At 38.3% G+C, this 15,227-nt stretch overlaps 1 protein-coding gene across 1 annotated transcript in view; it reads left to right on the forward strand.

Annotated features, from left to right (window-relative positions):
- The window catches only part of LOC107554773 (rab-3A-interacting protein-like), a 36,509-nt gene extending 23,430 nt beyond the window's left edge, over positions 1–13,079 (forward strand). Inside the window, exons 5-12 of the mRNA XM_016237382.1 lie at positions 637–714; positions 1,849–2,052; positions 5,650–5,778; positions 8,104–8,216; positions 8,462–8,479; positions 8,720–8,819; positions 11,525–11,594; positions 12,528–13,079. Coding sequence (XP_016092868.1) covers positions 637–714; positions 1,849–2,052; positions 5,650–5,778; positions 8,104–8,216; positions 8,462–8,479; positions 8,720–8,819; positions 11,525–11,594; positions 12,528–12,607 — 792 coding nt within the window. The 3' untranslated portion in view covers positions 12,608–13,079. The remainder of the gene's footprint in view (positions 1–636; positions 715–1,848; positions 2,053–5,649; positions 5,779–8,103; positions 8,217–8,461; positions 8,480–8,719; positions 8,820–11,524; positions 11,595–12,527) is intronic.
- The last annotated feature ends 2,148 nt before the right edge of the window (positions 13,080–15,227 follow it).

The following is a 15,227-nucleotide window of genomic DNA, read 5'->3' on the forward strand; positions in this document are numbered from 1 at the left end:
TTTAAAGAGTCCCAGATTCTTCACAGATTACTATTGCATTTTACAGCCCTTTTTTGGAAATGGGGTTTTATGTTAATTTAGCTTGATGTGCTTATCAAAATTGGCATGTAGGCATACCTGGAATATTTCCAAATGAATCGAGATCAGAATCAAGTCTGAGAACTTGTGAATCAGAAACAAATTAAATTGTGAAACCTGTGTCAATACCCAGGCTCATTTCAAAAGTTATTAAAGAATACTACTGAATTAAACGAGTGTCCACTTCCAAATACTTCAACTGAAGCTTCTCTAATCATGTGGACAGGGTCAACGGATGGCGTACATTATGTTGATCTTCACATAATATGAATCCAGATGTGCTGAGTGTTTAGGTAACCTGCTCTGAAGTTTCACTTCCCCTTCTCTGTTATGCATTTCATACTGTCCTCATATATATATTTTTTCCTTTTTCATGTCTTTCTGTTTTCCCTCATCTTTTGCGTTTATTTAAAGTCCTTGAGTGTCCTCATCCTACCATTGCGCTGCTCTGCCAGGTGCCTCTGGTCTGGTCTGGTGTGGTAGAGGTGTCTCTTGGTGTGGGTTATTCTCAGATGAGTCTGTGTTTAATGTGGATCTGATCTGTGACGTTGTCAACAGGAGGCTCATAAGATGGTGCACGAAGCAAACCTGAAGCAAGCCACTGCTGAAAAACAACTGAAGGAGGCACTGGGAAAGGTGAGTAATGCTGACACGAGACAGCACTTTCTACATGATTACAAATAAACGATTATTTAAATGATTCATGTAAAATTCTTTACTAAGGTTTGCAGTAGTATTTACTGGTATTTGCACAGTTATTTAACACCCCAAAAAGTATGTCTTAACCCAATTTGTGCTTGATTCAGGGGCGTTGATAGACTCTGAAAATAGATTTACTGAAGCACGATCGCCAGTAAAATATTACTCATAAATCCTTTTATGTCAATGTAGATTACTGTATACTGATCTGAAAACTCTTTTTATTTTTCTTATAATATTTTAGTGATTAAGTCTTGAGTTTTTTCTATCAGCTGTTTAAAATCACAACTTTAGAAATGGGTTTGCAAAAAGGTCTGAAATTGTTCATGATTAAGTTTGATTCATTCAAACGGTTCACTCACGCTCTGAATCATTTGCAGCTTTTTCTCACACTGAAAGACTCACAGAATATTTTTTAAGACTGAAAACGCTGGAAGAGATTGACCTAAAATCCATTGAAGAAAACAAAACTTAGACTAAGATTAGGAAGCACACGAGTTTGAAATAAACAATATTATAAATATGACTGGATGAACCATGTGTGAAACCTACACACATCTGCCCACTGATTGTACAGGGTTTAAAATGAACTTTCCCCATTTGCCAAATGAGAGTAAAATTATGCTTTGGTGAGCAAACAAAGCTGAGGTGACTTCAGGTTTTTTGGGGGAGGAATGACATGGTTTATGCATAAAATGCATTGTTTAAATTGAAAGAATGCTGGTCATATCCTTAGCTTTTTTTTATTTAACAAAAATGACATGATGAATCACTAGAAAAGATACACTAGAAAAAGCTCAGTGACTCTCATGTGTCCTGTGAGGAAGGTATGAAATAAGAAGATAGGAACTAAAGAAAATAAACTAATAAAACAAAACACACACACATCGGAGGATCACGTCTTTTCTTCATCGTTTTGCGTCTCAGATTTTTAATGCAGAAAACATGTGAATGGCCTCTAATATCTTTATTAATTTTTCAGGGTTTTTAAAATATTTTGTCCATGTTATGTTTTGTAAATACCTGATTTTAAACCCCTGAAATCTCACCGGTCTTTCCTCTTGTATTCAGATTGATGTTCTTCAGGCCGAAGTGGCTGCTTTGAAGACTCTGGTCCTGTCAACCTCTCCCACATCCCCCTGTAAAGAAATGCCCCCCGGACCCAAAGCCCCTTTTAAGAAAGGCCACGCTCGAAACAAGAGCACGAGCAGCGCCATGTTGGGCAGCCAGCAGGAGGTCGCAGTGACGCAGCCCATTGTACGTGAGTGTAAAGAGGTTTGTATCTAGTGGTGAACGTCCATTTGTGTAGCATCACTCCTTCGGAAATTTCACATATATCCCTGGGTTTGTTCCATGTCAGCCATTGATGTCTTATTAATCACAAGCAAATGTATTTTATCTAAAGAGTTCATATGTAGCTGAATCTCCCTACATATCCAGTGCTCTTTTTGACTACACACTGAACTGAATACACTGTCCAAACAGCACATTTAAAAACCAAAAGTGACCAAAGTACTATAAATTGTAACAACATATGAGCAACAGTTATAAAATAAATAACATCTACATTTTAAAGTCCCTATATATTATTACAATAACAGTATATCAGCAAAATAATAAAACAAAGAATAAAACATAAAAATACACCTAAGAACATTCAAAAGCAAGTGCAAGAAGATGGGATCTCATTTGTGATTTAAAAAGACTTATGAAGGACAGTTTCTGATATGAAAAAGTGCATCAGCATGATTGCATTTCTGTTTACCATATTTAATGTAAAAGCATGTATATGTTAATATCATTAAAAGACAAAAACATTTAAATTTTTGCATTTGCCCATAGTAAAAAAAAAAATACAGCTTTTAGTCAGTTCAGTAGCTTATAAAATGTTTCTGAATCAAAGATCACAACATTTCTTGCTTGATTATGTAATTTGGAAATAAGGGCTTGTAGTTATATTCTTCAGGGAACCTAGGTTACGTTAGTAACCGAGTACGTTCCCTTTCAATACTACACTCGTACTGCGTCTTGCTAGACGCATATGGGAACACAGTACAATCATGCTGTGCTAATGTAGTGGAACGACTAAAAGTATCAAACTTCCATAAGCAACCAATGTCCATAGAGAAGTTAAGGTGTAGAGGCATCTCGTAGATGGGGCTCTAGCCTCCGAAATTGTGTTTAGACTCACTCTGGGAGGCTCGAAGGCTTATGAAGGAGAACCTTGTGTGTTTGTTCCCTTACTCACCTGATTACCTGTGGGATCAGAGCGATCGGGGGAAAAACATAAAGAAGGAGGTTGGGCCAATCGTGGGCCAACGCGTCCCTGGTCTTTGAGAAATAAATTGGGCAGTGAGAGTTGTCTTCTGAGGCGAAGAGGTCCACCTCGGCCTCGCCGATGATCTCCCAGATCCTCTGAACCGTCTGCAGAGGAAGCGTCCACTCCCCTGAGGAGACATTGCTCCTTGATAGCATGTCCGCTCCTTGGTTCAATTTGCCTGGTATAGGTGCTGCTCTCAGCGAGCGCAAGTTGAGTTGAGCCCATTCCAGGAGGTGCTCTACCAGAGTGAAGAGATGCTTCGAGGAGGGGCCTCCCCATCGATTTATGTAGGACACCCACCACGGGCCTGTTGTCCGATCGGAGTAGCACATGGTGTCCTTTTAGAACTGGCAGGAAGAACCGACAGGCTCGACATACTGCTAGCATTTCCAGGCAGTTGATGTGGAAGCCTTTTTCCGCCTTCGACCAGTGGCCGAAAGTCGGTATGCCCTTGCACAGCACCCCCCAACCTGAGTTGGAGGCATCTGTCATGACAACTGTCCTTCTGCAAACCATCCCCATGTTCCATCCAGCGGGAGTTCTTCCAGGGGGCCAGGGCTGTTACACAGACCTGACTCACCCTGATCTGCAACCAGCGCTGAAGGTGGCGCATACGAAGCAGACCCAACCGTAGCGCTGGCAATGCCACTGCCATGAGGCCCAGCATCCTTTAAAATGCTTTGAGAGGGCGGGTGGTACCAATCTCGAAGGAGGTTGCCAGCCTCCGTATGGCCAGAGCCTGTTCCGGCATGACTACAGCTCTCATTTGGGCTGAGTCGAAAATTGTTCCCAGGAATGATATTCGCTGGCTGGGGAACAACGAGCGTGCGTTCGGTCGAGCGTGAGATCGGTCAACCCGGTTGCTTATTCCCTGACTCCGCTGTTTCCCTCTCCGAGGCTTGCTGAGAGGGGAGAAACGGGAGAGCAGGGCTGCAGCAGGGCTCTAGCAAGATGCAGTACGAGTGTAGTATCGAAAAGGAACTATCATTGACCTTAAAAGGAAAATAAAACTGTGTCGTCATCATAACAATGATAAGTGACATTGTGTTTTTGACAAATAGGACCTAGTGGTAATGTATATAGGAAAAACAAGATGGGACCTAGAATGGAGCCTTGAGGCACCCCACAAACACTCTATAAGCAGAAGAAGAATTTGAGTCATTTCACAGTTCCACAGAAAAACTTCTGTCCTTTAAATTGGAAGAAAACAGTATAAGGGCATTGCCTCAAATCCCTGCCTAATGAATTAAATGCTCTAAAAGAATTCAATAATCTATAGTGTCAAAGCCTGGTAAGATAATGGAGAACAACTACACAGTTGCAAAAATTGACAGAGAGCAAAAGGTCATTAGATATTTTGAGGTGGACAGATCTGAAATCTGATTAAAATAGACAGCCTTCTCCAGAATTTTAGATATAAAATATAATTTAGAAATTGGCCAATAATTATTTAAAAATAAAGGTTCAAAAATGACTAGGCTTTTTGAGAAGTGTTTGCACCATGCTGTACTTAAAACATAATAGAACTATACCATTCACTAAATTTCTCTTTACAACTGACAAAGACTGGTACAAACAAAACCTAAAAAAAAGAAAACAAAGGAAAACAATATATCCTAAAATGTCCACAAGATGAGAAAGAGAGACTGGTTAAAAATGTAAGTATACACAGCCAGAACTGAGATGTACGTAGACAGTAATGGTCTGTAGGAGAAATTCTTGTTCTAATCGTCTCAATCATACCTGTGAAAAAATGGAAAAGGTTTTCTAGCTTATTAGGGTTGAATCAGGAAAAGTAGTCAAGACAGTTAAGGTCAAGTCAAATGTATTTGTATAGCTCTTTTCATAATACACATCGTTCCAAAGCAGCTTTACAGAAAATCACGATGTTTGTAATATCCTAACATCTATGCCTTACATGGATGTCGCGTTTAGCAGATTGGAGCTGATTAGATTAGAGACATACTTATACAGTATATCTACCTTTACATAAACAGCTGGGTGATAATATAGGTACATTTTGCTATGATATAAACAATCAAGCAGATTTTCTATATAGAATATATGGCTTGACCTGTGCATACTGTATGTATGCAGATAAAGTTGAATATATGCCTGCATGCAAGCTTGCTTATTTTGCTCAAGAGCATTATCTATTTAAGTCCAGGTCATACTAACAAGAAAATTCTAACCACAGCTGCAGTTCAACCACATAACTTTGCTATTGTTGGTTTCAGGAAACACCAAATCATTCATCTCTGTTGCTAATGACAGAACTTGCTATCATTGTTGGCTAACAATGCTTGGGGGAAACGCACCTCTGTTTGACTTTCTTCTGTGAATCACAAAAGAAGATTTAAAAAGATTACATACTGGGCATTGTTTTGAAAAGTGAACTGTGACTGAAGCCACACAGTTTTATGATCTTTTATGAAAGTTTCCTGACCATCTTCCTTTCATCCAACATTGTGGACTTTGAAATTTGTGTTATAATTGTGGATATTAAATAGTACGTGTGCGTTTTTGACAATATGTGTTTGTTTGTTTGTTAGATTGATTCACTGCTCTTCAACGAGTTCAAAGTGTGGAAAGAGGAGCCGACCCTGGAGAGAAGCTGCTCCTTCCTCGAGCGCATTTACAGAGAAGACATCCACCCATGTCTGACGTTTTCTAAGAGTGAGGTATGCTTCTGCTGTCATCCCTCGGTAGAACTAAGTAGCACCTTTTTTCTACTTTATTTTATAAACATTAGTTTCTGTAAATTATTAGCTCCAGTGAGCACGATACGAGTGTGACAGCTCTGGGCTAATAAATGAGATCTCCAGCTGCTCTCTGCTGGTTGAATCTACTCATGAATTGCTAAAAATATGAATGTCAACTGTATGAAACTAGGTTACAAAGCTACACGCTGCTCATAATGTGAAGTAGTTAAGTTAAGGCATATATACTTTACAGTGAAACTGAGGGAAAATATCCTACTTTTACCAAATGCTTTTAATTTTTTTGACATTAGAAATGCTCTGTTTTCATAGTGTTTGTAAAACAATTACTTTATTCAGGGTTCTTAACAAGTCTTACATTTAATTTATAATTGTAAGAGTTCTTAAATTTGGGGAATTGCAATATGAATTAATGTGATTATTAAACTTCAAAAGTCTATGCTTTCATAAACATCAGTGCTGCACATTGAAAGTAAAAATATGGCACAGTTGTGTCCTGGCTCATTGTTTAAGAGCATTTTGATATCAGTGAATACAGTGCATTTATGCCAAGCGATTGCTTATGATCTGCGGTTAATGAATTATAACATTTAATTTATGGTTTCTTTATATTGTAATATGCTGTAGTTGATCATAAGAGTGCATATTTGATCTCTCTCATCTTTTTGAATGAGCAGCTAGAAGTAGTAAAGCATAAACATTTCAAAATAAGAGTTTTCTGGTGTATTTTGGGCTTGGATATAAATAAAAGTACTTTTATGCTTATGGTCTTGAATGTAAATAGATTTTACAGCACAATAATTTTTTAAGACATTATTATAGTATGAGAAAAAACAAAATATCAAAATTAAGTCTTACATTAGTCTTTTGTAAAAACTTAACAGGTAAGCCTGTGCCATATATTGTTGAATAGAACAAAAAAATTGTACAAAAAGCATTGTTTAATAATAACGAAATTGGTATGAAAAAAACTGTTCACGCATGTAACGGAACACTTTTTAAAGAGAGATTTTTGGACCTTTGATCAAAAGCGTAATGCACTACACTGCATGTAACTAATGGAAAAGTTGATAACTGCACTTATGCTGCACAATGGGGCAATTTTGTCTTTAAATTATAAGATTGTATAATTCACATTTTCAAACAGCTTTGATCTAGCACAAAACATTGAGCATATCATTTAAGGTGGCAGAATCAAAATGTATATATTTATGCACATACTCAAGAAGTACATCTTGACCAGCAAAACATACCATTTTAAGGCATATAGACTTTACAGTGAAATTGATGGAAAATATCCTACTTTTACCAAATGCTTTTAATTTTTTTGACATTAGAAATGCTCTGTTTTCATAGTGTTTGTAAAACAATTACTTTATTCAGGGTTCTTAACAAGTCTTAAATTTAATTTATAATTGTAAGAGTTCTTAAATTTGGGGAATTGCAATATGAATTAATGTGATTATTAAACTTCAAAAGTCTATGATTTCATAAACATCAGTGCTGCACATTGAAAGTAAAAATATGGCACAGTTGTGTCCTGGCTCATTGTTTAAGAGCATTTTGATATCAGTGAATACAGTGCATTTATGCCAAGCGATTGCCTATGATCTGCTGTTAATGAATTATAACATTTACTTTATGGTTTCTTTATATTGTAATATGCTGAAGTTGATCATAAGAGTGCATATTTGATCTCTCATCTTTTTGAATGAGCAGCTAGAAGTAGTAAAGCATAAACATTTCAAAATAAGAGTTTTCTGGTGTATTTTGGGCTTGGATATAAATAAAAGTACTTTTATGCTTATGGTCTTGAATGTAAATAGATTTTACAGCACAATAATTTTTTTAAGACATTATTATAGTATGAGAAAAAACAAAATATCAAAATTAAGTCTTACATTAGTCTTTTGTAAAAACTTAACAGGTAAGCCTGTGCCATATATTGTTGAATAGAACAAAAAAATTGTACAAAAAGCATTGTTTAATAATAACGAAATTGGTATGAAAAAAACTGTTCACGCATGTAACGGAACACTTTTTAAAGAGAGATTTTTGGACCTTTGATCAAAAGCTTTGGGTGGGGTAAGGGCTTAACTTGTGGGTAATGATTAAAATGAAGCAGTAATTCATCGTTAAACCAGTTCATTAAAATGACTCATTCAAACTGACTAAGTAAATTGAATCCGGCTTCCAAATGCTATTTGAAAGAGAGAGGGCAGTTTAGGACACTTCTTTAAATGTGTATTTTGTGCATGGCTTATGTATAGTTTGTGTGATCCACAGCTCGGATCAGCAATCCTGGAGTCGGTGGAACAGAACACACTGAGCGTGGAGCCGGTGGGATTCCAGCCTCTGCCGGTGGTCAAAGCATCTGCTGTTGAGTGTGGAGGACCCAAGTGAGTATGGCTGAAATTACAGTCACTTGACACAAAGCCTGTGTATCTATAGTTTGACAGATCTATAAATACTCTATTTCTCTAATGTCGCTGTTTATTTTTATTTCATCGTGCTTAAAAGTGTTGTGTGGATCACGTGTACTGAACAGCCTGCCAGCATGACTTTCTGTCGTCATTCTTTCTTTCTGTATTTGTGTCCTTTTGTTGATTTTGTTCTTGTTCCGATGGGCTTCCTGTGGCAGCAGGATGGCACAGACTCTCGTGTAAGTGAATCGTGATCAGACCTTTAAGTCCCCCTGATCTGACCCGTGCCGCCCTGTCTCCCAATCCTTGTCTTGATTTCCCTAGTGTCTGTTTCAGGGAGTTCATTTCTCAGTGCCTCATATCTATTTTCGTTATTCACCCAAGTGTTAATTTACAGTCCTAAATCGCTCCTCAGATGTCCATCAGGTTTGTAGTATAATACATTTCTAAAAGCTTTCCATCTCTTTTCCGCTGTGCAGGAAATGTGCCCTGTGTGGTCAAACTAAAACCTGCAAGCACAGAATCAAGTTTGGCGACTCCAGCAACTATTATTATGTATCTCCGTTTTGCCGTTATCGGGTGAGTATTGCATTATTGCCTTGTTATAGATTTCACAGCATCTCCTCTGAAATAATTTGAAGGCCACCTATTATTTGGTGTTTAGTGAAAAATGGATGCTTGGGTAGATCGTCATCAGAAAATATTCATATATTTGTCATTTTGTTGTGTTGCAAATTGAAAAGAAAGCATATTTATGTGTTTCAGTGGTTGTAGAATTAATGTTTTAAATATCAAAGTGAACATATTAAAAGTTTAACGTTAATATCAGAAAATATTTGGCAATGTGCTGATGCTTCTAACATCAGACCATCCTACCAAATCAATCATCAATTGCAAAGAAGGGACCTGGAAATCTGCTGTAACATTTCATCTAGATTCACTTTGGTAAAAGTTTTGGCTTTTTTTGGCAAATTTGGTATCTTTGATAAGGTGACTAGATTAAAAACTCATGAAATAATGGGAAAATGGTTGAAGACTGATTTAAGACCAGCGGGAAAAAAAACTCTGAAATAAAATACTGTGGGGTATGTATTTTTTCAAAAACGCTTTAGAAAGCTTGAGTCGGGCCGAGTACCAAAACAAACTTTGTAGCCAATCAGCAGTAAGGGGCGTGTCTACTCATGATGCGGAGGAGAGAGCGCTCAGTGCACAGGACGGACATTAGCCGAGCGACGACAGAAAGATAGAGATGGCGGATAAAAAACAAAAGAGGAAAACGGGACAAAAGAAGGCTTATGATAATGCAAAAAGTAGGACCTATGTAAATATCGGATCAGCTTTCCAGCGCTGAAGAGAACTCAAGGAGCGGGAAGGCCTGCTATCGGACGCTGAGGTTGCTTTGTTTCTTCTCGATAGCCTAGTTCACACTACAGGATTTTAAGCCCGATTTGTTAACGAGCTCGCCAACAGGTCGGGCTGTGATCGGGGAAAATCAGCAGGTGATCGGCGCTCGGCAATCTTTATGTGTGAACTACACAACGACACATCAAAGAGGCTCACTGACGTATCAAACAAATATCTAGCATGCCAAATATCTGGACCGGTCGGCCGACTCGACATCACGTGGTGTCAGGTGTCGTGACGAGCTACAGCCAATGAGAGAGCAAGGCATGGGTTGAGGTCACCGGAAGAAAAACAACAGCAGCAACATGGCCTAAAGAAAAGTTTGGACACAATAAATCAAGCAAACAGCTTGCAGCGCTAATTTCTTCCCGACATCCATTGTCAAATAAACAACTCCTGTTTCACGTGTTGTTTCGCGTGTGTTTTCGTGACAAAACGTGGTTTGTAGAGTCGTTGGGTGAGAGAGTTGTTGTCAGCTTGTTTAGTGTGTAACCCCTGGTTGCGGATCATTTACATAGAGTCACGTAGTGTGAACACCACAATGACTTAAAGACAGACAATCAAGTCATGTAGTCTGAACAGCACAGCGATCTGCCGACGTTTATAGTCGTGTAGTGTGAACTTGGCTTAACACCGTGTCTACACCGGACGAGTATGTATGTGTGGGGCGGAGCTATCACAATAGGGGCGAGACCCTTTTGGGGTAGGGCCGTATTTGTTTTGGTGATTTGAAATATCAACACTGGCTACCAGAAATCACTTACCCCACCTTTAATGAGACCGTAAATGTGACTTGGGCTTGAATGTGAGGGAGGTGTGTCAAAGACTATACCCAAGACGTGTCACTTGTATAGTTTTGAATGGGGGAAAATGCAACGCTTAATATGGCCGCTCAATCGCAGGAAGCCCCGCCTTCTGAATGAAAGAGCCAATCGCTAATCAGTAAAGTCAGCGCATCACTGCAGCTGCCGTTAGAAGTCCCGGTTGCTAAAGAAACAGTCAGCGTTCTGAGACATGCGCACTGGCTGATCTAGCCTGAAAAATATTGCAAAAGAAACAACATTCATGATACAGTTATTGTCAGATTTCTTTGGTGATTTCAAATATGAATTTTAATCGTAAGCTTAGTGAACAGTTTTGGAGAATTTGACGTTTCCCCATTCAAAGTGATAGGAGTTGCACTTGCATGCCCGAGAGGCGTTTCAAAGATGGCCGCCGAGTGACATGACTTGCCTTAAAGGGACTTTGGATGTGTTTCATTCTGGAGAAATTAATCTTCATCAAAAAAAAAAAAAAAATCACATTTGATTTCACCACAAGCCTATATTGGACAAGCGGTTCATAAATGTAATGAAATTTGTGAAAAACAATTTCATTTTGGAAGTTTAACCAATGAATGCATTTTATATACAAATAGATAGCAAAATCTGCAACATTACAAAATCTACATTACTGTGTCTGCCCATGACTTTGTAACTGAGAGAGAAAACTGCCTGCAAGAAATGTCAGAGAAACTAATTTCACCATGTTTGGAGAGGCTCCTCCCAAACCTACATTTAGAAGATAAAGGGTTAGTTCACTCAAAAATGAAAATGCAGTCATTAATTACTCACCCTCATGTCATTCCACACACCTAAGACCTTCGTTCATCTTCAGAACACAAATTACCGTATTGGCCCGAATATAAGACGACCCTGATTATAAGACGACCCCCCTTTTTCCAGATGCTTTTTAAAAAACAAATCTTGTTTTTTCTCAGTAAAACACATTTTGTCTTGAAAAAAGCCTGTTATACCATAATAAAGGTTTAATTATATTGCTTAATTTTTTCACTAATGAAAAATGTCACAAATGTCACTTTTCTTCTCTACCTACATCAGATCACATCTGTCTGCAACTTCTTCACCTACATTCGTTACATCCTCCAAGGACTAGTCAAACAACAAGATGGTAAGCTAATAATTCATCTCTTATAGTCACATCGTTCAAAACTTGATACAACTTTGTTTTAGTTTCACTTACAAGTAAGTTGTTACAGCATGAAATCATTGTGTATTCAACTGAATATGTTATGTAAGGCATTTACCGTTAAATGCGTTATTCAAAATTCAAATACTTTTTTTTTTCTGCTTCTGCTAAAAAGCTACTTTTTGGCTTCTTTGGCCACACAGTTGCAAAGATTTTATTACCAAAACATACAGTATCAAACCATTAACCTTCAACCTACTAAGATATCAGTTTAAGTTACTGATAATTTAAGTGTGCAAACAAGTTAAAATAAAATATTCCATATAGTAATTAAAAATGAAGAAAAAACTAAATTTGTGTAATTGTGTGGTGACAACAAAAACAGATGTAACGTGAAAATGCAAGCTTACTAGTTTTGCATCATTTGAATCTGCTGCAGGAGAGAGGAAGACTTGTTCTGACTGGATCATTGAATCAGCAAGTTGTTGACTGGAGAACAGTTGCAGTCGGATCAGAACAATAAGCCAATGAATCATTCATTGCGATCTGTGAACTGATTCATCAGGTTCATTGAAAAGAATCAGCTCATTTATGAATCGAAGAGGGTGTTCTTTTTTTTTTTTTTGAAATAACGAGGAACAATATGTTTTTATGTAATGTAGCTGACTTAAAAAAAAATACAGTATAATACTTTGGAATGTAGTGAAGATAAAAGTTTCCCAAAATAGAAATACAATTCAAAAAATGACCTTAAGTAAATTAACAAACTAATAATACTTGAATACATTATAAAACACAAGATTTGTTCATGTGACGGTTGTTTGCAACAGTAGCAAATGTAAAAATGCAAAAAAAAAATCGTTCTTATGAAAGTTTCCCTTCTAACACATCATGGCGCTGTGTTTTACCAAGCAGAGCAGATGTTCTGGGAGGTCATGCAGCTACGGAAGGAGATGTCCAACGCCAAGCTGGGGTACTACAAAGACGAACTGTGAACAGAGCCTTCACTGTCATGGGAATGTCGCCGTCTTAACCCGATGGAGTTTACCAGTCCTGTCAGAGTGGCTTCCCAGGGACCACCACACCTCATTATATTAATTGAAACAGAAGGAGAAGATGACACTAAAGCATGAACTGTAGCTGGAGGTTGTGTTCTCTCTGAAGAATCTACAACGAAGGATGAATCACACTCCAATAAATGCGTCTCAACCTCTCTTAGATTGATATGTTCAGTGCTGTAGCTAGCTGTGTGCTGTTACGCTGTTGTGTTTCTATATCTGGAATGTTCTGTGTGTATTTCCTCATGAGTCTCATCTAGCCTCCCTCATTTTGATTTTAGTGCCTTTCTGGAAGCCTGAATAAAGTTGTGCACCTCCAGAGGAGAATTAATGCTTGTGTTTGTCCTCATGAAGCGGTGATCTCGCAGAGCCACAGCATGTGAAGATACATGAAGACTTTCTCTGCTATAAAGGGCAGTTCCCACCAAGGACAATTAATATAATGATATTACTGTAACTATAAAAATGTGATGATCATTCCAATTCTGATTGCCTGTTAGTGTTTTTATTGTTCATGAGCTGGAAAAAGGGACCGTTTTTAAAGGGTTAACTCACACAAAAGTGAAAATTATTTCTCGCCCTCATGTCATTCCAAACCCATATGACTTCAGTAAAACTCTGAAACACAAATGGAGATATTTTTAATGAAACCTTGGCTTGACCAACTTTGAAAGTCTAAGTAACCAAACTGTATATCCAAGAAGGACATAAAAGCTTTGTAAAACAAATCCATATGGATCTGGCAGTTTAATTCAAAACTTACCTTTTTAACTTTTAATCTAAACTATGATTGACACATAGATTTGGTAAACAGAAGCGTATGTATACATTGCAAAGTCTATATAACCTTTTTGTATCTTTTAAGTTTTGGTTACTTGGATTTTGGACTTCTAGCAATCTTTTATTTTGAGGTTAAAAAAAAAAAACCTTTAAAAAATTTTTCCAGGTGATGAATGCTAAAAATACTGAAAGGCAATCTCGATTCACCCAACGGATGACAAAATGCGCTTATAATAAATAGACCATGACTGTTTGTTGGTGTGGATTCCAATATAGTTCATTTTAGTTATCAGTCTTGGTGTGAACAGGCCTTAAATGTGGCTGGCAGGATTTATAATTTAAATTAATTTTATAAAACATCATTCTGTATTCTGGTTGGAAAAGCCATGTAAAAAAAGCCAACAGTCAACTACACTTTTGTTGTTAGTAGCATGGAAATCGTTTATTTAAATTGTGGTTATATTATATACATAAAGCGAGCAAAGAGTGCATTGTTAAGCACTGAAACTTTTTATGCAATGGGATAAGATCAAAATATAATGCTTTAATCAGCACTTTTCATGATTAGTTGATCTCAGCAGCTGTAATAGTAAAACGTAGTAAAAGTTTTCAGAAGAATTCCACATTTAAAACTTATATAATATGCAAAGATGTTAATCAATCTTAGATTGAAAAGGTAGGCTTTGAAAGAAAATCAAAATGGCGGGCCGGAAGTTTTGCTGTTTATAGCATAATTAATATCAATGTTCTCGGCATGATCCAAGGAATCTATCAAGATCTTGTCACGATAAAAGGACCCAGAAGCAAAGGCAAGTCAAACAGAGGATTTATTGTCCACAAAAACAAACTCAGGCAGTCTCCGGCGGTCACAGAACTGGGTATTAACACAGAAGAACTGGAACATAAGGGTTGACTTGACTTGAGAGTTCGGGGCGACACCCCGGTCTGCAGGGCGAGGAGCGACTACCTCTCGAACGGCTGGCAGCGGGTAACTGGGAGACTGGGCAGAAATCCAGGTAAGTAACACACGCAAGCGCTGATTGTGATTGTGAACAGCTGAGTCTAGGATAGCACAGCATGAAATAGAAAAGAAAACTAGAGTCAAACCCGGCTCATGACAGTACCCCTCCCCCGAGGAGCGCCCCCAGGCGCTCACGAGGAAGGAAACTGGCAAGAGTGACGGAAGTCCTCGATGAGCGAGCGGTCCAGAATGTGCCGTGCCGGGATCCAGCTTCTCTCCTCTGGGCCGTACCCCTTCCAATGAAAATATGAAAATGTTCCCCAATGAAAAAATGAGAATGTCGTCCAGGTACACGAAAACAAAGACATTGAGCATGTCCCTAAGGACATCGTTCACAAGCGCTTGGAAAACAGCTGGAGTGTTGATGAGCCCGAACGGTAGAAGCCGGTATTCAAAGTGGCCTAAGGGTGTATTGAAAGCTGTCTTTCACTCATATCCTTCATTGATGTGCACCAAAAGATACCCATTGCGAAGGTCTAACTTTGTGAAAATCCTTGCTCCCTGCAAGATCTCGAAGGCCGCGACATAAGTTCTTAACTGTTATGTCATTCAACCCACGATAATCTATGCAGCTTTTTCACGAAGAGAAACCCCGCGCCGGGAAGCAGCCCGGGAACGACTGAATACCGACTGAATAATGATCGTGGTACTCCTTCCGGACACCAGACGAATCGCCGGGTTCCTCCTGAAACACAGAAACAGAGGACACAACAGGCACAGCCGAGACAAGACCCTTAACATGACAAGATAAACTCC

The sequence above is a fragment of the Sinocyclocheilus grahami genome, unplaced genomic scaffold (assembly GCF_001515645.1).
Source record: "Sinocyclocheilus grahami isolate Dianchi unplaced genomic scaffold, SAMN03320097.WGS_v1.1 scaffold512.1, whole genome shotgun sequence".
NCBI classification, from domain to species: domain Eukaryota; kingdom Metazoa; phylum Chordata; class Actinopteri; order Cypriniformes; family Cyprinidae; genus Sinocyclocheilus; species Sinocyclocheilus grahami.